Genomic DNA, 23,854 nt, shown 5'->3' on the forward strand with positions numbered 1-23,854 from the left:
GGCCCTTGCCACCTGTACGCCCACATCCACCTTGACATGAGGGTGGGGGTGGGATGCTCTGGTCGAGTCTCCACTTTGATACAGTATTTGGGTGGATTAATTCATTGCTGTATTTCTCACATGGGCTGGCTGTCTTTCACACCTAGGTTTTCTTGGTGTATTTCTTATACATCTTTATTTAGTCTTAACATGGACAGAGCTGTGTTCAACGGAATCTGAAACTCAGGTGTGTCTCTACCGTGAGTGGGCGACCCCCGGCCACAGTGCTGTCTCTGGCCCTGGCAGGTGGAGGCGTGGGGGAGGCCTTTAGAAATGTGGGCGCCTCCTCAGCCAGACCCTGGGGAGCTCTCACCCAGCAGGGTCTGGGCTTTGGACTGAACTCTGCTGGCCCCCAAGTGCCTGATGGGAATCTCTGTTTCCTTGTTCCTCAGCATTTCAGTCTCTAAAATGGACTTTTCCAACCACCTTGGGTCAGTGCTCCACAGGGAGCCGGCTGATTTCCTGCACTGAGTTTGGCAGATGTCTTAAATCCGGCAAATGGTCCAGCTGGGTCTGACTGGCTTTGAGGGGAGCCCAAAGCTGCAGAAAAGCCTCGCTTTCCCCTTGGCCTGTCCGGCCACTTGAGACCTGTATCCTGTCTCTGCCACGGGGTGTCAGTGCTGCCCTTATGACGGGGCTTACACCAGGCACCAGCCCTGCAACCACCTGTGCTGGCTTTGACCCCTGTTCTGAGAGCACAGCTCCCATGTCCACAGCCCTTGAGGAGGCAGGACGGGCCTTATTCCTTCCTGCGTGTGTGCTAAGTTGCTTCAGACCCCATGGACTGCAGCCTTCCAGGCTCTGTCCATGGGCTTCTCTAGTCAAGAGTACTGGAGTGGGTTGCCATGCTCTTCTCCAGGGGATAGTCCCAACCCAGGGATTGAACCCGTGTCTCATATGTCTCCTGCATTGGCAGGAGGTTCTTTATCACTGGTGCACCCTGGGAAGCCCTTAGTCCTTCCTGAGCAGCAGCTCATGGCCTCCCAGCCTGATCATGCAGGGGGAAGGGCCTTCCGTGCCATACAGGGGAAGGATGAATCTGTGTCGTTGAGACTTGTCTTCAAAACAGCTGGGTGCAGAAATTACAGCTTCCTGGTGACGATCGGTTCCACTTTGCATGGCAACACAACATGTTCCTAATGACTGAATTGTTTGTTTAATAGAGAAATCGCAACCATTTGGAAGTTTAAATATAGCCTCCCAGAAACCCAGTGAGCTCAGCTCCTGGTGGTGCTGGCCCCGGCCCCATCCCTGCACCTCACGAAGCGTTAGCGACACGACGGCTTGAGAACATTCTCCAGTGTCACTGATCCTGCTGTCTTTGCCGGCGAGTCTCCCCTCTACTCAAATAGAAGAAACTGGTTACATGAAGGGCAGTAACTCCACTTGCCAGTTCTGAGTCAGATGGGGAAGAGCAAAGGTAGGCTCTGGCTTATCCCCGGGGCCTCCAGTCTCCAGGATCTAATGCCTGATGACCTGAGGTGGAGCTGATGTAATAATAAAGTGCACAATAGATATAATGCACTTGAGTCACCCTGAAACCATCCACCGTCTCCCCAGCCCGTAGAGAAACCGTCTTCCCTGAAACCGGTCCCTGGTGCCAGAAAGTTTGGGCACTGTCGCTCTAGAGCATCACGGGGCCTTGGTCTCAGGTTTGTCTTGCTGGGAGCTCTTAGACCAGAAGCCATATTCCTTAAATGGCCTGAAGACTCGCCAGCCTCTCACCCAGCAGGCTGACCACCCCTAGATCAGACCACCAATAAAGACTGGGAGACAGAGAACAGTGTACAAGAGTTTATTTAATTGATATCTGAATTTAGTTCTATCATGTGGGGCCCACGTTACAAGTTCCATCTGGGTCCATTACAACTCTAACCAAAAAAAAAAAAGAAAAAACTTAAAAAATCCACAACTTTTTCCATGTCATTAAATATATTCATATATAATAACCATAATATATTAGTATGCATTGGAAAGGAACACTGACCCAAACAATATGTCATGGTCACAACTAAACATTTACAATTCTGAGTGAACAGAACTCCAGAACGCAGGGGGGCGTGGGGAGGTGGAGCCACGTTCAGTGACACAGGGAGCAGGACTGGCTTGATTCTGACAGGGGCGAGGCCCTACAAGTACACACTTCAATACCCTTAGGGTACGACTTGGCTATGGCCATGAACCGTGGCCCAGTAACCCCATCCATGGGTTTAGTTCATCCACTCTCCAGTCTTCCTTTGAGCAGTGAGACCCAAACATTTTTCAGTTGCCTAAAGGGACCATCTCCTGACCCCGAGGGGTCTCTCCTTGATTTCAGTCTCCAGCCTGGGGTTAACCCAAGACAGGCTGTACCCATTTCCTGCGGTTACTCTGGGGGCAGCGTGCTAGGTGAGTACCAGAGACCTTGGGGCAGCTCCCAGCGCCCCCAGCTTGGGCTGCGGGGGGCCCTCCCACTTTACCACCAGGACTTGCCTCTCACCTTGCTTTGCTCAGGACAGAAGCCAAGCTGCAGGTGAGTCCAGGGGGCAGCCCCCTCATCCTTCTTCCTTCCCTCCACCCCAATCCTTAGCATTACTGTGTGTCAGAAAGGCAGGGACCCCGCTGTCAGGGGCTCCAGACCCCCCAGCAGGTAAGAAAAAGGACAACTTGGAAATCTCTTAAAAAAAAAAAAAAAAAGACTAATCTGGTATGTTTTTCTTCAAACACCTACATATCACAACTCTGGTTAATACACTCTTCAAAATCTAGTTCCATTTTACATCCTTTCCTAACTGTACAAACCGGAACCTCAATTCCTATTTCCATTTCTACCCGGGGGGATGGGCGAGGGAAGAAGAGGGGTGTTTTCCCAAGGGGGGGGCCTCCCGAATTGGTGGCTGGATTCAGAGGAGCAGTGGGCTGGGTTCTGGCTGGGTGGGGAAGGCCACCTGCCAGGACTGACCCCCCCCCCCGAATTCCCCTCCCCCCAGGCTGACTGGTGGCCCCGACATTCCCCAGAGGCCAGGTTGCTCTGCTCTCGGGATGCTGAGCCAGAGGGCGAGACTGGCTGAATTTAAAGCAAGATGCATCGCTGCCTGGCGGGCTGCTGGCCGCAGAGGCCACCAGTGCAAGTACCCCTCACAACGGGGGCCGAGACTTGGGCCTGGAGTAGGAGCTGGCAGGGCTGCCATGCCCTCCTGGGCAAAGCAGAGAAGCCAGGCTGATGTGGACAGAAACAGGACGACTACCCACACAGGACAGAGCCTCTCGTGGACTGTGAGCCGACAAAACACACCCAAACCACACTGGGGCAGCGGTGGTGGAGGGCCAACTGTGTGGAGAGGGCCCTACACTTCCAGCCTTGGGCTTGGAGTCAGGCAGCACAGTTACGCCTCCCCAGGCCCATTCTGTCCTGCCCCTGCCCCTGGGGGCACCTCTGGAACCCCTCCAGGGTTCCTTTCTGCCTACACCTTAGGACCAGCCACGGCCTGCCTGCCTGGAACCTGGAGTGAGTATACACCAGCCTCACGCATCGCCCTGGCTGTCACCTCTCAAGATGTGACTGTGCCCATCCCAGTCCCCAGTTCCTGACGTCTGTTCTCCAGGCCAGATGCCATCACCAGGGCCAGCATCTCGCAGGTGACTCACCCAGAAGCACCCCCCACAGCCTGCGAGGGAACCGAGGAGGGGTTACAGTGCCCGGTGAGGACCCCTGTCTCACGGGGCTGTCATGAAGATAGTGTGAGGTTACGGGGTAAAGTGCCTGGCACACAGCAGGTGCTCGGTAAATGGGGCGGTGGCGACGCAGGTGGAAGCAGAGGAAAGCCAGACCAGGAGGGCCCGAGCTTCATACTTGGTGTGACCCTTCTGAGCAGCCAAACTCCAGCAGGGAAGATGAAACCAATTTCCTGACTGAGAGGAGCCAGGCCTCGAATTCAGAGTGCCGGCTAGCGGGGTGGGGGCCCCTGGGCACAGGTCCTGTGTGAGGCCATCAGACCTGGATTGATTTAGGGCTGCCAGCTTGGAAACGGTATCTCTCGGAAGCTTTGGAAAGGGAGCCTGACCCCTCTAGCGGGCCGACAGGAGGGGGTAAGGTGCCACCCAGGCCGTACCAGGATGGTGGCGGGAAGCCTCCTCTGTCCACTCCTTGGGGAGCCAGGAGCGAGGGCCCAGCAGGAAGTGGTCAAGGCTTCCCTGGTACCTGGGCCCTAATGGTTCCAGCCCTGCCAGCCGCGACTCGGGCACTCCCACGCCTCCCTGAGCCAGCAGAGCAGATCCCCACTCCAGCCAGCCCACTCCCACCCCCCAACCCCGCCAGGCCCAACTGCCTTAGCAGCCTGCCTTCCAGGCCCTTCCCAGCTGTTGACACTGCTGAGGGGCCTTGTGGGAGCTGACGTCATTACACAAATAGTGTCGCTGCCTAAGCCCAGCCAGTGCCCCCTCCCCCCGCCCCCTGGAAAATGTCATAAAGGGGCTGCTTCCAACTTTCCAGAAAGGAAACTCTCTGGGAGGTTTTGCGTTGGCAATGCCTCCTTCCATCAGGCAGCTCCGGCGTGAGCAGTGACCGACCACCCGGCGTGGGCTTCTCAGGCGTGTCCCTAGTCCAGAAGCCTGGCCAAGCACACACCCACCCACCCCCGCACCCCCAACCCGACCAGGGCAGGACCAGGACGGGGCTTCACTGCTCTGGCTGCACAGACTGTAACCCCTCCCCACCCCCCAGCACCAGGAGGATGGCGGGGGCAGGTGGAGACCACAGAAGGCACGGGGAAGGCTGGCTGGACAGGCCACTTCCGCCTCCCCAGGTGCCCCCAGGCCGCTGCAGACAGGAGCCCGAGTTGTCACAGCCAGGGTTCCTATGGCAATCCCCCAGGAAGGGTCAGGGGAACCAGACGGGGTTTTCTGTTTGGGGCTGCGGGCCCGGGGGTTCACAGTTCTCCTCCTCACGTGCCCTTCTCTACCCATCGCTGCTGCCCACCTGCGCCGGCCCCGGCCGCCCTCCCGCCCCAGGGAAACGCATCTCTGCTCTGGAGGGAGCCCGTGAGGTAGCTAAGTCTCGGTCCTCAATTCTCCGGGGCCTGGCCGCCCAGGGGGCTGGGGGCGGGGCCGCCGAGGGCCCCGGCCCCACCCCCACCCTCCCCCCAGCTGGGAAGCCCCCGAGGGCCAAGTCCACGCCGCGGTGGCCGCCCCCGCGCCCAGCCCGCCGGCGCGCTGCTGCCTCCGCGCTAGGCCTTCTTGCACTTGCCCTTCTTCTCGCGCTGCTGGAACTTGCGCAGCCGCCGCGCCCATGTGTCCCGCCACTGGATCACCAGGCTGCTCTTGTCCGCCACGATGCCGCTCTGGTCGGGTGAGTCCTCCGCGTTGCCGAGCAGCAGGTACTTCTTGAGGGGCTTGATTTTCGGGCACTTGCAGGCGATGTCCCGCGAGCGGATCCACAGGTTCTGGTCACCCCGGCGGATGCGGCTGGTGCCCTGCTTGTACACGGAGATGATGTTCACCGTGAACTTCCACCAGTCCCCCGCTTTGTCTGCCTTCAGGATGTGGATCTGGACGGCTGCAAGGAAGCACAGGCAGGGCATGGGCCTCGGCTGCCGCCTGGGCCCCCTGGCTCCTGCCGCCAAGAGGCCCCGGGATGGGGCGGCCTGTTTGATGGAGAAGGAATAGGAGATCCAGTGTTGGGAGGTGACTGCAGCAGGAGCCCCACTGGGGGAATGGGTGTGGAGGCAAAGCTGACCCTAGAATCCTGTGTGCTGATACGTCGGCCAAGGCCACTGCTCGGATAAGTCTTACTTCCTGCCTGTGTTGAAGGTGCCACCCAGCCCTGTCTTTGAGGACAATCCCCCTCAGAGTCCAGGAAGACACTATAGGAACTGACCACACCCCATGAATTCTGGGCAGAATCCAGCTGTTTGGGCAGGTGCCCTCCATGAGCACAGTGCTGGCCACTGGGGTGGACCAAAGCGGGCAGTACCTCCTGGGCATTTCCAGAGACCCCACCACCTAACATCAAGCCTCATGACACCCCCAAACACCTTGCTCTTGATCTAATCTCAGACTGGGGTCTCAGTGCCCAGGGGCCATGCACCCTGAACAGCCCTCCAAGGCGGCCACAGCACCTTTTCTGAAGTCCAGGGTCCTTGTACTATCCCCTCCCATCCCTGCCAGGCCTACGTGTCCTCTGGACCCTCCCCAAGCCCCCAGGCCATTCCCTTCCCTTTCAGTTCTCTGCTACTGTTTCCCCGAGTATGGGGGCTCTCTAGCTAGGGCAGGCATCAGAATCCCCTGGACGGCTTGTCACACACACATCACTGGCCTCGCCCCGATTTCCGATTCACCAGCTGTGGAGTGGGGCCCAGGAAGGCACACTTCTGACTAACTCCCAGATAGTGCTGATCCAAGGAACACACTTAAAGAATCAATGCCCTAGTGAATGTCAACAGATGCTATTTCTGCAGGATATAAGGTATATTATAAGAGAAAAACATTTTTAAAGGGTGGGGGATGGATTTTGTTCAAACCACTAGGTGAAATAGTGGGTTAAAGTCAAAAAGTTTTCTTACTGAGGGACTTTTCAGAGCCTTTAATCTACAAATTATGTGCGCCTGCACAGCTGTGGGCTTCCCAAACAACTCTGACTGCAGGGCCCTTTGGGTGGTTATCTCAAGTCACCAGAGCCCCACAGGGCCTAGCTGAGGAACATTCTGGGTGCACGGGACACATACCATTCCAGGGGCTAAGTGCAGAAGTCTACACTGGACTAATGTCCAGCCAAAGGAAACTTGCACTCCTCCTCCATCCCCATGGTCAGAACCCGGCACCCTCCCCTCCACCCCTGGTCAGGCTGAAGCTTCTCCTAGCAGCTGTGCAGACCTGAACCCTGCTGAGAAAGGGGCTTGTCTCTACAGGTGAAGACACCGAGACAAGGTGGGCTCAGTGGCTCCAGGAGCCACGCAGACGTGCACCCAAGGGAAGGCCGAGCAGTCTCACCTGCCCTCTTAGCTCCGGGTGCTGGGCCCACTCACCCATGCTGGCCAGCCTCTCTCAAGGTCTCAGGGGGCTACTCCCTGGGCCCTGCCCACACCCCTTCTGTGCCCACGCTTGGCCGAGGACGATGGGAAGAGGCACGGATGGCCAGGCCCTCCATCGAATCCCACCCTTCTGGGGCGAAGCAAGTGGCGGATTTTCCCATATTTTCATTTCAGCTGTTCCTGGGCATCCTGAACTTTGCACTCCAGTCTGAGGGCTCCAAAGAATGGCTGCCATGGCAACCGTTTCCATGTTTTCGTCACCAAGGGACTCAACACTCAGTGTGAACTCGGAGGAGGGGGTGGGGAGCCCTCCAGCCTGGAGCAGTGGCTGGGCTCTGTGTGTTTGACTGTGCAGACAGAGGTCACCGTGGCAACTGAGTGCCCCTCAGCTAAGCAAAGGAGGGGAGCCGCCCCCAGCATCCCCAGGAGCCCCAGCTTCCTCCTCTCAGGACTGAGCTGAATGCAGAATGAGCTTCCCCCAGGGTGCAGCTGCTGCCTGTGTGGGACCTCAGACTCCCGGTCCAGTTGCAGTGTCCCGCCCTGCAGCCAGGGTGGGCTGAGGTAGCTCAACAAGGATGCTGCCGGAGGCACCCCAAAGAAGGTGGCTTTGCCTATCTACTGGTGTTACGAGCTGAACTGGGTATCGCTCCCTGCCGGTAAATTAATACACAAGTCCTGACCCCCAGTAACTCAGAACGTGGCAGTGTTTGGAGATAAGGTCTTTAAGAGGTAGTTAAGAGGAAGTTCGAAGGGTGGGCCCCAACCCAATCTGACTGGTGTCCTCATAAGATGAGGACACAGAGACGCACTGAGGGAAGACCACATGAAGACAGAACAAGATGACGACTGCCTCCAAGCCAAGGAGAGAGCCTTGGGGGTAACCACTCCTGACAACCCCTTGATCCAGTACTTCCAACCTGCAAGGCTGGGAGAAAGCAAATTCTTGTTTGAGCCCCTCAGTGGTACTTTGTTCTGGCAGCGCCGGCAAACTCATAACCATTGGAATCAGAGACTCAGGATCCCGGGCCTCAGCTCAGGGCCAGGTGGGAGGGGAGGGCTGTGAGGCCAGAGAGCCGGCTGGACAAGGTCAGGCCCTGGGCTGGCCCTCCAAGCCCCCGGGGCCCAACATTCCCTGGACCTGCAGGGATGTGGCCCTTCCCAGCAGGAGGCCTGGAGACCCCTGCCCCACCTTCCCTGGTCTGCACCCACCCTCTCTCTGGGGCAGCCTGCTTCCCCAGCCTGGAGGAAGCCTGCCAAACACGGAGGATGCAGCCTGGAGGGGGACCTGGTGGTGGACACAGGTCGATGGGGACGAAGCGCTGGCCCTCGTCCTCCTCCCAGCCCAGCAGCACCCTGGCAGCGGGTGGGATGGGCCGGGGGCAGGGCAGGGGCGGGTGGTGGTAGATTCATGTGATTATGCTGGAAAGAGTCCACATTTCCGCTGCCCTTGGCAACGCCTCCGCATATTACACAGCCCACCAAGTATGAGCTGCACACGCAGTGCACAGGCCAAGTCCCCGTGGTGCACACACGGCTGAAAATACTCAAAATACACATTGAAACAGTGACCTCAGGCAGACCAACTCGGCCCCCTCGGGGAGCGTGCAGGGCTCAAGACAGCGCGGGGCCGCCACCAGCTCTGATGCCCTGCTGGCTGGGGGCCAGGAACAACCGGCATCTCCTGGGGGCCCACGGCACTGCCCAATTGGGGGGGGGTGGGGTTGCAGTGGCCAGGGGCAGCTTCTTGCCCACCCTAGCCGCACAGAAAAAACTAGACTTGGAAAAGCCCTGATGCTGGGAAAGATTGAAGGCAGGAGGAGAAGGGGACAATAGAAAATGAGATGGTTGGATGGCATCACTGATTCAATGGACATGAGTTTGAGTAAATTCCAGGAGTTGGTGATGGACAGGGAAGCCTGGCGTGCTGCATTCCATGGGGTCACAAAGAGTCAGACACAACTGTGTGAGTGAACTGACTGAGGCGCACGGTCTCCAAGGCTGTGTCCTTTACACCCACCCAACGCTAACTCCAGGCTAACTAGCCTCAGCCCCTGGGACGTCTAAGCTCCACAATCCGTGTGCCGATGTCCTAAACTGGCCAGAACAAGGAGCTTCGGGGAGGATCCCCCACCCCTTATTCAGAAAGGAGGCAGATGAGACGACCCTCAGAAAGGCAGATGGTGAGATCAGACTGGGGTGATAAGAGGCTTGCCGAGACCCTCCCCCCGCACGCCCCCAAAGAAAGAGGGAGGGTCCCGGCACTGAGCTGGGGGTGGGGGGCAGGACTCTAAAGCACTGACTAAGGGAGTGGCTAAGGCAGACTGGCTGGAACAGGAGCCTGCCCCACTTGCTGGTGTCTGCCCACTCCCAGGCTGGGCTACGGTGCAGGTGAGCTTCACAGGTCCCACAGTTCTGCTCCTGTGCAGTCAGTCAGCAGGCAGGTGTAGGGAGGAACCCCCGAGGAGACGCAGGTGAGGCTGGCTCCAAAAGGTACCCCCCACCACCACGGAAGTGGGGACCTGCAGGACAGAGCAAGCAGGGGAAGAGTGCGGCCCTGAGCAAGTAGAATCGGCCTCCAGGTCCCAGGGGCCGGGCTGCACCTGGTCTTCTGGCCTCCAAGTCCCCAGGGCCCCAGAGCTCTGCTGGTGCAGCAGCAGGCAGGCTGGAACAGTGCCCCCTCAGCAACTCCGGAGCTCACCGGAGGGCCCTGTGCTCCAGGAGCCGACCCCAGCCACCAGGGCAGGGCTTAAGAGGGCCGATCTCCCCTGCTGGCCCGTGAGTCTGCCATCCGGCTACCGGGCACATGGCTCTCCGTCCCTCGGTAGAGGCCTGCCCCTGGCCCTCAAGGGCGGGCTGGGGCTCTGAGAGGGAGAGCAGGGCAGTAAGCACCAGCCCAGGGAGGCAGGGGTCAGCATCGGGCTGGTCTGAGCCATGAGGCCTCGGGCTAGGAGGCAGGCCAGGGGCCTTGCCCATGCCCATTCCTGGCTCAGCCCGAGGCCCCGACATGTCCTTGCATAGGCGCAGACCTCTGGCTCTCCTCCCCCGGGGCCTCCACGTCCACAGGGTCCTGGTGCTGGGAAAGTGGGAAGCTGGCCAGGGTGAGCTGAAAAGTGGAGCTCGGGGTCCCACCTCGAGCTCAAGCTCAGATTCCTCCAAAGGGAACCATGCACCCCAAGGCAGCCCCTGGTTCCTTCAAAGCCTCACTCCGTCCCCAGCTCCTGCCCATCCCCAGAGACCAAGGATGGGTCAGCTCCGGACCGTCTGAGGACTGGGCACTGCCAGCACCTTGGACAGTCAGTAGCAGGAGGCAGCACTGGGCTGACTGCCGCCCCCCCACTCGCAGGTCTGGGGGATGCCTGGCTGGGGTCAAAGCTCCCAGCCAGGCCAGGTTCTAGGACCCAGCATGGCCACTGGGTCAGCGACAAGCACAGTTGGTGCACGTTCATCTGCCGGCCCAGCCGAGGTGGACGACCTGCTGGTGGGGCCTGGGGCTGTGGCTCTGGGGAGGCGGGCAGGCCTTTCTCCTCCTCTCCCCACCAGCTTGGGACACCTCTGCACCGAGGCTTCATGCCTCCTGGAGGTCTCCTCGATTTATGGGCTGCTCAGATGGGGTCCCCAGGGGCTTCCCAGCAGCTGCCCCTCCCAAGGAGGCTTGGGTGGTCAGCCCTGGCCTTCCCCACCCCAGCGTGCCCTCCTGATGGGCCAGGCCAGCCCGAGACCCATCTGCCTCCAAGACGGCAGCCAGGACAAAGCAGGGAAGGACACCGGCCCCGCAGAAGCCATTAAAACCACGCGGCCCCATAAATCTCCCGGTATGGAAAGCGTGTCAGGAGCTGCAGCTGCTCTCATAAAGCACAGCTCTGACCACATGTTTCCCAGCAGCAGCACCACCACCCCCCCCACCCCACCCTGTGAAGGTCAGAAGCAGCCAAGCACGGCCAGCCTTGTTCTCGGGGATGCTAACCTGCGGCAGGGGCGGGTGGGCGGAAGGGGTGTGGATGGGGTGTCACAGCAGCCCCCCAGTTTGCATCCCATCAGGTGGAGGGCTGGAGGTGCGCTGTGGTCAGAAAAACCCCGGGGGCTGCCACCTCCTGCCACACCCACCAAGGCCCCACCTCAGACCTGGAATAAAATGGGGACCCCCCCAACTTGGGGTTAGGGAAGGTTCCATCCTTCCCTCCCTCAGCAGAAGTTACGGTGCACCCCTCTCTCTCAGACCAACACAGAGGTGGCCTCAGTTTCACCTGCCGGGTCCCGGTGTTTTTAGGCTCTGTTCTTGGGAAGCAAGAGGGGTGAGTGGGCCTGGGATGAGCTGATTGCCCAGGGCTCCCTGGAGGAGGGGACATCAGGAGATCTGGGTTCAGAAGACCAGACTCTGGGGATGCTAGGGGCCCTGTTACCCAGGGGGATGGCCTGGCACACCCAGCCCTCAGGCGAGACGAGCTCAAGAGACTGGCCACCCTCTTCTGCAAGAGGCTCAGGCAGGACAGTGGACCCAGGCCTGGCCCTGCCCGAGCAGGGCACTCTTATCACAGAGACTGGTCTCTCCTGCAATCAGCCTAAGGGAGAAAGTACCTCCCCCCACCAAGGCTGCCCCCCTCCCCATCAGAAGGAACTGTAACAGCCCAGCCCACTCCTGATCCAATGTACCCCACCCCCCCATCACAGCATCGCCACAGCTGTCAGAATGTGATCCTGGAGGATGGCAGAGCCCCGCCCCCTGCCCCCCAGGGCCTCAGACAGCCTCAGGAGATGCCCCACCACCCACACCTACCCCCCAGGTTGACTGCAGCAAACCAACCCACCCACCACACACACGGCAACAGTGGGGATGCTGCCTGTCTGCTGTAAAGTCCCGCAGGTCAGTTCCCATCATCACTGGGGCTCCAGCCTCTGGGGGAAGGGGCAGGCATGAGAGTTGGTCCCCACGCGCCAGGGCTCACATCCCGGCTGCAAATACCTACCTGCTTAAAGAGGGGCCTACCTAAGAGCCCCCCACCCACAGTCCTGCCACAGTCATGCTCGCAAACCCCACTAGGCTGCCACCTGGCCACACCCAGGACACTGCAGAGAGCCCTGTCCTGGAGGATGGGTGACCAGCAGGGACTTGGGTCCCTTGTCACCCTGTGAACACCACACTCACTCAGCTCCTAAAAATCAAACCACCCTCAAAGGATGGAACCTGCTTCTCCCAGGACACCCAGAGAAAGGGCCATGTTGCCCGAAACAGGGACCAAAGCAGATCCTGACCAGAGCTCTGCCAGGGGAGGAGCCCATTCTGGGGGTGACCCTTAGGAACCTTTGAGAAACTATTCTGTTTTTAAGGCCTCGGCTGCCTCCCCACGGGTAACCCAGGCTGCTCAAAGGGTGTGTACCCCCTGGGTGCGCCCCCTCCCATCGCAGCCTGGGCCAAGCAGGTAAAGCAGCAGGTGGGGGTAGACCCCGGGAACAGCAATGGTGCTGGGGTCCTCGTGCTAAGGCTCTGACCCCAGGGAAGGGGGGCGTCAAGACTCACGAGATCCATCCCCCTGGGGAGAGGTGCCCATCCCACCCCTGCCCGGGGATGGGGAGGGACATGCTCTGTGATCCTGGAGACGGGTCTCTGAGGAGCCGGAGAAGACAGGTGCTGCCTGCCTGTAGGGAGCCGGCTGGTGTCCCCAGGCGCCTTGGACAGATCACCTTTCCCCACCCCCACCGACCCTCGGTCTCATCTGGGAAATGGGAAGAAACATCTTTCACTGGGTGCCCTCCCCTACCCACACCTCCTTCCTAAAAACAGGACGTTCAGAGGAAAGGAAGCACCAGGCCTCAGCACCCACAGCTGTGGGGGCGGCAGAGGTGGGCGCCTAGGCTCTGGGCCCTGTCCGTGGGGATGGGAGTCGCTGTAGCGGGCAGGGCTGTGCCCACTCCTGCCCCCACAGCGCATGGCAGGAGGCCCCGGTCAGTGCAGCGCCCTGTGGGCTCAGGGGCTTCTGCCGAGCTGTCACTGGGGCCTGCTGCCCGCCCAGCCCAACCCAGTGGTCACCCGCATTCTGCGACCTCAGGCTGACTCATGCCGACCCAGCTCCACATCTGGCCTCCATATGGGGCTGGCACTCCAAGGGGGGAGGTCACATCTGGCTGGGGAAATCGGAGGATCCCCAGGGGGCCAGTGACCCACGCCCCCGAGGAAGGGTCAGTGAGCCTCTGAAACTCCATGCCACGTGCTGCTGGCTGGGCTGCGTCTGACTCTCTGAGCTGGGGACAGTACTGGGGCAGGTGGGGAGGACTGCCCAGCCATCACCACCAGCTGCCATCCGGACCTGGCTAACCACCCTCAGCGGGACAGCCCCCAGGGTGCTCCTCTAACGTCTGTACCCCCGCTCCAAGCCCTGAAGTCACAGTCTGCTGCAGACACAGGAGCCTGGCCCCCAGAACAGGGTTGATAACCTGCCCCGTGTTCGGCCCTTGAAGGGATTGACCCTGATCAGGAACAGCCACTGACCCCAAGGTCGAAATGAGGAAGGGCAGGGGGTCTGAAGAGGGGCAGAGGCCATCATTTGCCAAGAGGCCCCGTGTCCCTCATGAGGCCTCCCCATCACCCCACACATCTCATCCCTGGCCTGAGCATCGAGAGCCGGCAGGCACCCCCTCTAATCTACACCAGCTCCATGGGCTTCTGCAGTCCCTCCACCGCCAGCATCGTCTCCACTGCCAGCTCAGTCTCCTCCCTCCTCCCTCATGGAGCTGCCCATGACCTCCCTCCGCCGCACAGCCAAGCCCACCACTGAGTAGTCATAACCACCCTGCCTCTGCTAGAATCACTGACATTCTCACCCATCATCTTGGCTCCATCATCTCCAACAGCCCCCCCACCGTGGTGACAATCACCCAAGCACCATGGTGACCACTCCTGCTGTTCCCCCATGGAGACTCCTTTCTGGCTTATCAGGAGTGAGAGAGTCAGGGGTCCCATGGGGGGGAACCAGCCCTTGACCCTCAAGTAGGGGCAGCACCCATTCTGTTGCCAAAGGCTCAGCATCCTGGCATGGGAGGGGCGCGCAGGCAGGGCACATAAAGATCTCAGGCCTCAGGGGCCCCAGTCTTGGGCACGCTCCTTATCTTGCTGAGTCTCAGCATCCCATAAGGCCTTCCCTTCCTAGGTGTTTTTGAGGACTCACCCAGGGTGAGAATGAAGACTGTGAGATGCCCATCCGGGGCCTGCAGAGGAGGAACAGTCACTGGCCTTACAAGGCCTCATCTCTGGGGTTTCTGCCGCCCCAGGAGAGACAAGGTATCAATACTTGGGGGAGGAAGGGTCCACTCAGGTCCCCGGGCTCTCCTCTGCCAGGGGCCCATAAGACGGCACACGTGTGCACACACACGCACACACACACACAGCCTCACAAACCCAGTTCCTCCCCACAAATGCCAACAGGACTTCCGCTTCGAGCTGTTATCCTCAGAAATCATCCTTGAGGGATGGCGGGAGGAAGGCGCGAGACCAATCATCTCATGAAAAGCATTCTGATTTTTCCATCCGCTGGTGCCAAAATGTCTTTCAACAAAGGGGGTGACTAATAGACATTTCTGGGAACGAATCATTTTTCCAAGAACTGGCAAAAGTGAGATGATCTCACCTTTCAGAATATGGGCTGTCTGTCCTCTCCCCCCACCTCTGAATCCCAGGGAAGCAGAGGTGGGTGGCAGCCCTCTGTGTGCCAGTGTGAGTGGGGCTGGCTCTCTGGTGGCCTCCGAGTGGCTTCTGCACACAGACGTGAACCCTCACCAGCCTCCCTGGCCTCCGCCCCTGTACCCCTATGTGCCCTCTCCTCCCATCTCCCCAGCCTGCTCCTGTCTCTGTGCTCAGACACTTTGCTCCCTCTGCCTGGGAGCCTTGCTTTGCCCAGTGAGCACCAATTACCTGGGCTGCCTCCTCCAGGAAGCCCTCCCTCCACACCCTCTCTGGAGGATGGGCCAGGCCCCACTTACGCCCACTATAGGCTAGACCCTGGCCAAGGAGTCTATGATCTAGACTGGATTGGGAGGGTGGTGTGACAGGGGCAGGCTGGTCCCCCTTCCACGTGAATCAGAGGGTAGAAGCCAAGGGGTGTCTTAGCCTGAAGTCATTGTCAAGAGGTGGCCTTTCCCGCCAGCCCCCACCGTAAATGCCCTGGGAACAGTGTCATCTGGCCATCCTGTCTCCACAGACCGAGGTTCTGGAACCCGGGCTTCTAGGTAAATGAGCCACAGAGCCAGTGACTCCAGAAGGGATGGACACGTTCTGCCCATGTGGGAGCCGCTGAGTGAATGCGGGCTTCATGGGGAATGCTCGTGGGTGCATACAGGCACACATCTCCGCACATACACACACTCACTGGGAGCGTTCTACACAAAAGAAGGGCCCCTCTCGGCTAGGTTTTCCTGAGAAGTTGACAGGAAATGCTACCACACTCGAAAATAATAAAAACCCCCATCTTTGTGCACAACTGCCCCACCCTGAGCCTGCCCACGAGTGCCTTCTCAGCGTTTGCAAGGTGAGCCGATTCCCCTAGAGGGCAACAGAGGACTGAGGTGGCCCCGGGACGGGGTGGGGGGGCCAGCGATGACAGCGGCGCCATGAACCCCTCCCTGCTCCTTGGAGATGGCAACAGGGCCACCCTCCTGCCACACCTGGAAGGCCAGCGCATCCCTTCATCGACCTCCACTGGACAGACCAGGAAACTGAGGCCCAGCCTGGTCCAAAGTCACACAGCGAACATGGAGTCTTCCTCAGGTTCTGTGGCAGTGGCCCTTCCCTACCTACAGATGGGAATGGAACTGCCATCCTTCTGATCCTGGGGTCTCTCCAGACCAGAAAGGCATGGGGCTTGGCCCTCACGCCTCCCCAACCCCAATTCCTACCTGCTTCGTGTGGCACCCACCCTCACCTGCTGGGTCCTCTCTCACCAGGAACATGGGCAGGACCAGCAGACCCCAACCAGCCCAAGCCACTGCTCCAGCCCCCTTCCCCACGGCCTCCTGCCCACTGGCCACCACCCGGGTCAGCAGAGACCCAGATCCAGGTGGGTTGGTGGAGACCCAGATCCGGGTGTTCCGGCTGCACAATGTCAAGAATCTCCTGAGCTGGCCTCAGAGGAGGAAGGGGGCCTGGGGCCTGCCCTTCACTGACTTCCACCCCACGCACCCTGCTGAGGTTCTAATTAGCAGCTTCTGGAACATCCAAGTGCCCTAGCTGGAAAGCTGGAAAGTAGAGGAAATGCGTTTCCTAATTGGCTCCCTGCAGGGGTGTCAGTCAGAGACGGGGTGGGGATTATGCAGCCCCCTCCCCACCCTCCTGGGCCCATCTGCACCCCCGCCCCACCCCAGGCCAGCCAACTCCCCTCGCCCCCTCCTCCTGCTCACCTGACCCAGGTCTGCGGGTGTGGAAGGGACCCCTCCTCCAGGGGCCCGGCCAGGGGCCAGGCGTGCAGAGCCCAGAGGGAGACCTGGCCTGCCTCAGAGCAAGGCCCGGCTGCCCCCGCCCAGCCACCCGTGGTGCCACTCACTCCTCCCTCCACAAGCCTCTCCTGGGGTCTCCCTCCCCAGAAGCCCCTCCAACCCCCACTTTTGACACTTCCTTGTCCTGCCTCCTGCCTGAACACTCAGGCCTGGGTATCCAGCCGGGCGGGCTGCTCCCCAACTCTCAGGTAACCCCAAGAGTGTTATGGACAGTGCGGGGGACCCTTTGGGGGATGGGAGGAGCAGTGCCAGTCCAGGCCTCCAGGCCAGGGTATGGGGATGAGGACCTTAAAGCTGAGGGTGCCATGCTCCAGACCTCGTCAGCACCCTAAGGGGGCACCCCGCTTCTCTCCTGACTCTGCGGTTCCTCAAATCTTGCCCGGCAGCAGAAATGTGGACACCTGGGCAGTGGGCTGGCAGTAGTGTGGGGCCAGGAGCTGGGGTGGCTGAGGTGAAGTCTAGGAAGACCTGGGTTCGATCCTTGGGTTGGGAAGATCCCCTAGAGAAGGGAATGGCTACCCACTTCAGTACTCTGGCCTGGAGAATTCCATGGACTGTATAGTCCGTGGGGTTGCAAAGAGCTGGACACGACTGAGCAACTTTCACTTTCTTGGTTTTGGGACGGATGGGGTCCAGGAGATCAACGTGATGAGGGGGCAGGAGGGAGGCTGGGGCTCTGCTGGGCCAGTCAGCCAGCCAGACCAGGACCCCACCTAGGACACCAGCTTTCCTTGGACAATCCAGGAGGAAGTCAACAGCGAGGAAGGGAGGACCAAGTCAGGGAGCAAAAGGCAAGAAGAGCTCAGAGACTGAGTCCCCACTCCCCACACACAGCCCTGTTGCCCAGGATTGGCGGGGTGGGGTGGCGCAAAGCCAAGGCAGGGCTCAGGGCAGACCCCCCTGGGTCTATAACAAGAGGGAGCCAGGCCCCCTTCTGCAGAGATAGGGGCCTGCCTGCTGCTGAGGAGTGGGCAGGAGAGTCAGAGGGAGCCAAAGTGCCCCCGGAAGTATCAGGGGTGGGGAAGGCAGAATTCAATGGAGGAAAAGAAGTCAGAAGAGAACAAAACAAGTCCTAGAGAACCAGGTGGAAAACGGATCCATTGGGTAATTTTTTTAAAAAGTCCAATTTTCCCTTTTCTCATTGGAGGAACAGAATGGGGGTGGTGGTTAACCCTTCACAGAAAGTCTCCCCAGCGTCTGTCTGCTCAGAGGATGCTCCACACTGAAATTAAACCCACCCTTCCCCCAGGTGGCCAAGCTGCTCCTTCCTCCTGGTCTCTGTGGGGGAGGGAGATAAGGGGTGGCAGAGTGACAGGCCGGGGGTCTCCTCTGTGACCCTGGCTCTCTGACCCTGGGCATCCCCACTTGGCCCCCAGCCCTAAGCCTGGGACACCACAGGACCTTGGGCCTTCTTGCCCACATCCCACCTTGCCATCCCCAGCAGACTCTGATAGCTCGGGGTTGGGAGCACAGGGTCACCCAAGCCTCACCCCAAACCACCGGGGCCTCTTTGGCTACTGTCACCCTGGGTCAGAGACAGCACTTCCTTTATCCTTAAATCACCCCAAAGTTTGTTACCAAAATCACGGTTGGTTTTTCCTGTGAAAGTTGCCTTGGGATACAAGCACTTTAAAGGGGCTTCTTTTCAAGAATTCGCTATGGACCCAGGGCCTGGCTGCTTCAGAACAGATGCACAAAACCTACCAGCTGCTCCAGTACGATCGCGTACTGGGCTTCCGTGTGGGGTGTGTGCGCACGTACCTGTGTGTACACGTATGCCTGTATATGCACACACAGACACATGTGTGTGCACAATAAAATGAAGAAGTTTTAGAAGTTCTCAACATTCCTTTGGGTTCCTTTGGGCCTTTCTCTTCCCTTTGCTAAAAGGTCCTGACCATTGTCCTTATTAAAGAAGGACACCTTGCATTTGGTTCAAACAGCTGCCCCGATGAGACCCCAAAGGCCTGGCGTCCAGGCCAGGTTGCCAGAACCCCCGGGGTCTGGGAGGGACACCATGCAGGTTGTGGACAGTGAGGCCTCAGCACCGGGTCACTGTTCCCTCCCCAGCCCACTTCTTCCTGCCCTGTCACCCAGCTGCCAGGGGACCAGCCATCTTTACCAGGAGCCCACCAGGCACCTGGCCCCATGCTGAGTGCTTCCATATGACACAGTCGGGCATCACCCCCACATGCCAGACAAGGAAACCGCAACTCAGACACGCAACCGGACTTGCCCCAGGTCCCTCAGGAGGCACCCGATCAGGGCAGACTAGGAAAGATGGGCAGAAAACACAGGTCGCTGGCCTTTCCCTGGAGGCGGCCGGGTGATGCTAAAAGGGGCAGGACTGCTGAGGAACAGAGCAGCAAGACCAGGAACACCCAGCTGGAGCGGGGAGGTACGCGGGGAGATGGGCAGAGTCGACTTTCGGGTCCAGGAAGAGGGGGCCCAGCCTCAGCCCGAAATAGCCAGGCCCACCGGGTCAGGAGGAGAGCCCCAGAGTGGAAAGACCAGGCCCCTGGATGGGTGCCCAGGCTGCAGCTACCTCCTGCCTGAGTGTCGAACACCTTGACCTCCATACCCTGGGCCTCCCCAGCTCCACCAGCAGACAGCTGGACCACCTGCTTGGGATTTCTGTTTGCCTCTGAGCTATCTGCAGACACCTGCCCAGGGGCTGTGAGGGGCTCCTCTTCTCCCGCAGGCCCCCACCCACCCTGAAGTCAGCCTTGACCCTGAGTCCCGTGAGGTCTGGCCAGCCCAGGCCGCCAGCCAGCTCAGGGACCAGAAACCACAGAGCCGGTGCCCCCCTCCCACGGGGCAGAGCTGATGGAAGGCGGCAGAGGAGAGCCTGACAAAGGAGAGGTGCAGGGCCTCCAGGGCGCTGGGATAGATGCTGCACGAGAGACTGGCAGGTGGGATACTCTTCCCTGGAAGGGAGCCTGAGGCCTGCAGTGCAGAGAGTCTGTGCAGGCCCCAGCTCCCAACGGAAAAGGCCCTCAGTGATCCCTGAGGCTCTGGTCAAACTTCTGGTGCATCAGAATTACCAGCGAGCAGTTTAAAATGCAGATTCTCCACCCATCCCTGGAGGTCTGTTTTGTGGAGTCAACCCTCAAATCGGCATTTTAAATACACCACAGAGCTCTCTTCCTTTCTCCAATACCTGAAGGACTTCTCTTTGAGCTACAGAGCCTCAGGCTGAATGCCCATGAGTACGGATGAGGGCACAGAAGACCAGAGAGGTAAAGCGACTGATTTGCAGCCACACAGCCCCTCAGAGGCAGAGTGAAGCCCAGGACCCCCCAGTGGCCAGGATGCAGGGCCAGGGGAGAACGCAGTCCCCATACCTGTGGCTACCGCTCCCCCACCCCAAGGAGGAAGAGCTGGGAAATTCCCAGGCACAAGATCCATCCCCCTCAGCTCCTGGCCAGTCACAGGGACTCTGGGACTAACACCCACGCGGGGCCCCCTGCACCCCACTGGTCACATGGTGCCCTCCCCCTCCCCCAACAAGGGGGCTCTCACTCACCATAGTCCTTCTTGCAGTATTTTTTCATGTTAATCTTCAGCTTCCCTTTGGAGGCCTTGCAGTAGGAATCACAGTCTGCAGGGGACAGGAGAGCACAGACAAAACTTAATTAGGCGAAGAATAGGCTGGCGGGCGGGGTGGGCGGCCACCTCCCTAAACACCCAGAGGCTGGTGATACCCACAGGCCGGGCAGCCCGGAGGGCCATTCAGGGCAGGTCTGGCCCTCTCGAGTAGTGCTGGGACAAAGAGGTCCCCGCCTGACCCACCCCCACTGGCCCTCCTGGCCTCCACACAGGGACTCTGCGGGCTCCTGCATTGTGCCACCCAGGGCTTCGGAGCACCACACAAATTCCCCCGTTCTTAAGATGCACCCGGAGCCTGATTAAAGCCAATAGAGGCCTCATTGTCGCCCCGCGCCCTGGGTCTGTGTCAGGCGCTAGCTTCCATGGTGAGCAGCCTCTGGCTGGGGTCAGGCCCCAACAATAGAGGTCACGGAGAAAATTAGCAGCCCATGAAGCAGGAGAAAACCCCTTTGGTGTCCACGCTACTGGAGTGTGCAAATAAAATGCCCCACGAAGAAGAGTTCAGTTCTAATGAGCCCCACCACTGCTGAGGGCCAGGGCTGCTGGGCCTGCGTCTGCAGGGTATCACTTCAGGGGCGTCCCAGCGTCAGCTGGGCAGGATGTTGGGGGGGCGCCCAGGGGCCTGCTTCCCCTGGGGGTGGCCTGTGTCGGCCCAGCAGAGGCAGACCTCCAACACCGGCCCCACCAGGCCCTCTCCCCGCCAGCTCTTCAGTTGAAAGTCACTCAGTTGTGTCCAACTCTGCGACTCCATGGACTGTATACTCCATGGAGTTCTCCAGGCCAGAATACTGGAGTGGGTAGCCGTTCCCTTCTCCAGGGGATCTTCCCAACCCAGGGATCGAACCCAGGTCTCTCTCGCGTTGCAGGCGAATTCTTCACCAGCTGAGCCACCAGGGAAGATCAAAAATACTGGAGTGGGTAGCCGATCCCTTCTCTAGGGGATTTTCCCGACCCAGGAATCGAACTGGGGTCTCCTGCACTGCAGGCAAATTCTTTACCAGATAAGGTGATACAGTTCCTTGCCTGATCTGTGTTCACAAATCAGCTGTTGGCATGATGGCCAGCCCACCATGGAGTCTCACTACATCACTCCAGCACCCCCTGTACAACCACTCAACATGCCGGCTCTCACTAGATTCTCACAACCCTTCTTTGAGCTGTGGGGGTTATTCCCATTCTACAGATTAGGTATCGAAAACCACCTGCCAGTGCATCCCAGACAGCTAGCAAGTCAAGGCTGGGCCTTGAACTTGGGTCTGAGGTGGAAGGTCACTGTACCCACTGGAATTGGGCTGGGTGTGTGTCCTGGCGAGGGGACTCAAAAGGTGAAGGGGAAACACACATGGCTGCTCTAGAAGTGGGTGCCAGCCCCTCATACTCTAAAGGGGAAAACCCAGGCCAGGGTGGAGTGAGGAGCGATTTGTGAGGGAGCACAGGACAACAAGGCCAGGCCTCCTGGGCCCCCTGCCCCCCAAACCATCACTTAGATCTGTAGGAATATTCAGAGAGCACCCCAGAGTCAGCCTTTGGTCCCATGGGAGATGACTGCCTCCTTCAGGGTCCTAATTAAAGTTGAAAGAGCTCTATCCTGTTGCCCTGGGAGCCATGGGCCTGGCAGCTCCCTGCTGCCGTTAGGGCACCCTATTAGGAACCAGTCTCAGGAAATGAGAAAAACAGCCCCTCTTCCTGCTCCCTAGGGTGCGAGTCCTTGGACCACCCCCTGTCCATCAGCATGCCCTGCCCAGGGGCACCAGAGTCCACAGTGCCAGCTCCTCCTGCCACCTGGATGGCTACTGGAGTCAGGACCTCTCAGAAGGTGGGGTGTGGAGCATCCTGAGAGAGAGGCCGGGAGCCCACCGGGGATGTTGAGACACAGGGTGACAGTGACCCAAACCCACAGTCAGTGCCACTGGCACCCCCTCCCCCACACCGTGACACCACCTCACCGCTGGAAAGAGCCACTCTCCGCCATGACTCTGCCAACTCGGGCAGGTGACGCTCACAGCAAAGCCACTGCTGGGGCTAAACCCCGGCCATGCACAAGTAGCTTGCGTTTCTAGCAAGCTGGCTGGAATCCCCGCCTGCTTGCTCCACTCGGGAAAGAACTGAACTGCCAGCAGTGCTGATGACGTCACTGCATGGATGGCCTTGAACCCACTCATCGCTTTTTCATTATTATTATTTTTTTGGCCCGTGTCATCAGTACCTGCATGCTGGTCAATCACCTGCCATGCCTCCTCTATAGGGGGGAATCTCAGCACCCCCTCGACCGCCACCTCCCATCATGGCCCTGGAGGCAGCCCCTGACAGCACACCAGCTCCCCTGAGCCTCTGGGCAGTCCCTCAAGAGAGGGACCACGACTCTCAATCTACACATAGGACAGTTGAGTTCAGCAAGGCGCCACAGTACTGATTCCAAGTGCGCCCTGCACTGCAGGCAGGAGGGCAGGTGGCCCCTGGGACGACCTGGCCCTGCACCTCCAGCTTCCCCTGCTCCCTTCCCTCCCTCCTTGCAGCATCTACAGCTCTTCTCTTCAAAGCCAAGTATCCACCTGGGCCAGAGACTGTCCTCGAAGTGCATGGCATCCATCACTGCCTGATTAGATCCAGCTCTGGGCCCCGTGAGACCAATCACAGCCACCCTCATGAACATTAAAAGTCTGTCCCCCAATAACCACAGCCACCCACAGGGCACTAACCAGGCATGAGGCACTGCTCTCAGCCCTGCCTGTGCTTCTAACGGCCTGGTTCCCTACCTGGCTACACAGTGGAATAGCCCAGAAGCTTTAGGAAAACACTGGTGCTTGGGTTCCCCCCAAGACATTCTGATTTCACTGGCTTAAAGGATAGCCTGTGTGTCCAGATTTTTAAAGTTTCCCAGGTAAGACCAATGGGCAGCCAGGGTTAGAACCACAGTCTGAACTGTCTGCAGCCGTGGGAGGTGGGCCAGGGTCTCTGCACCCAAGATTTGTAAGGAGGACCCAGGTTGGCAGAGGAAAAGCTCAGAGGAGTGGCTGTTGACTCAAACTAGAGTCAGAGGACATCAAACAGCTTTGCCCTTATAGGAAATGGTGCCAGCCTCAACATGTGCAGATTTATAGCTGTATCTGGTTTGTTGTTGTTTACTTTTTGTGGGTCTTATGTCTTTCCTTTCTGTCAGCCAGAAATTCTCATCAGGTCAGTGTGCTTGTCGTTGTCAAATGTGCCCTTGTTACTGTTGTTTAGTTGCTAAGTCGTGTCTTATCCTTTTGTGACCCCATGGACTGCAGCCTGCCAGGCTCCTCTGTCCATGGGATTTTCCAGGCAAGAATACTGGCGTGGGTTGACATCTCCTTCTCCATGGGATCTTTCCAACCTAGGGATCGAACCCACGTCTCCTGCATTGGCAGGTGAGTTCTTTGCCACTGAGTCACCAGGGAAGCCCCCCACATGTCCCCTACTCCCTACCGATTTGCTGATTCTGATTTGGTTGTGAGCTAGGAAAACAGAAAGACTAGGCTTGTTAGAACTGTATGCAAAGCATGGGTCAATAGGCCTGGAATGAGAGAAGGAACTGCTGTCCTCTGGGTATGGTGAATAACCTTCAGAGCACTGACATCGTAGCAGCTCTCTGGCTGCGTGCAGACTCTCTGGGTGTGTGCCAGAGAACTGAGGTCACTCGACAAGAGGTCCTCAGATAAGGGAAGTGTTCCTGCATTTTCTTCTTTTATCAAATACAC

The 23,854-nt window shown here is 59.0% G+C and overlaps 1 protein-coding gene across 5 annotated transcripts in view; it reads right to left on the minus strand.

Annotated features, from left to right (window-relative positions):
* Nucleotides 1–5,144: 5,144 nt before the first annotated feature.
* Nucleotides 5,145–23,854, minus strand: part of NTN1 (netrin 1) — a 202,091-nt gene continuing 183,381 nt past the window's right edge. For 3 of the 5 annotated variants that reach the window (XM_086358893.1, XM_086358892.1, XM_086358894.1), the window contains exons 6-7: nucleotides 20,053–20,127; nucleotides 5,145–5,572 (exon numbers count right to left, since the gene is read on the minus strand). In XM_086358893.1, coding sequence (XP_086215019.1) covers nucleotides 5,244–5,572; nucleotides 20,053–20,127 — 404 coding nt within the window. In that variant the 3' untranslated portion in view covers nucleotides 5,145–5,243. Of the gene's footprint in view, nucleotides 5,573–9,061; nucleotides 9,566–20,052; nucleotides 20,128–23,854 lie in introns of those variants that run through there. The other 2 variants (XM_086358896.1, XM_086358895.1) reach the window with 2 other exon arrangements.

Source organism: Bos grunniens, chromosome 19, assembly GCF_055505025.1.
Source record: "Bos grunniens cultivar Pamir isolate PY7600 chromosome 19, Bosgru_T2T1.0, whole genome shotgun sequence".
Lineage (NCBI taxonomy): Eukaryota > Metazoa > Chordata > Mammalia > Artiodactyla > Bovidae > Bos > Bos grunniens.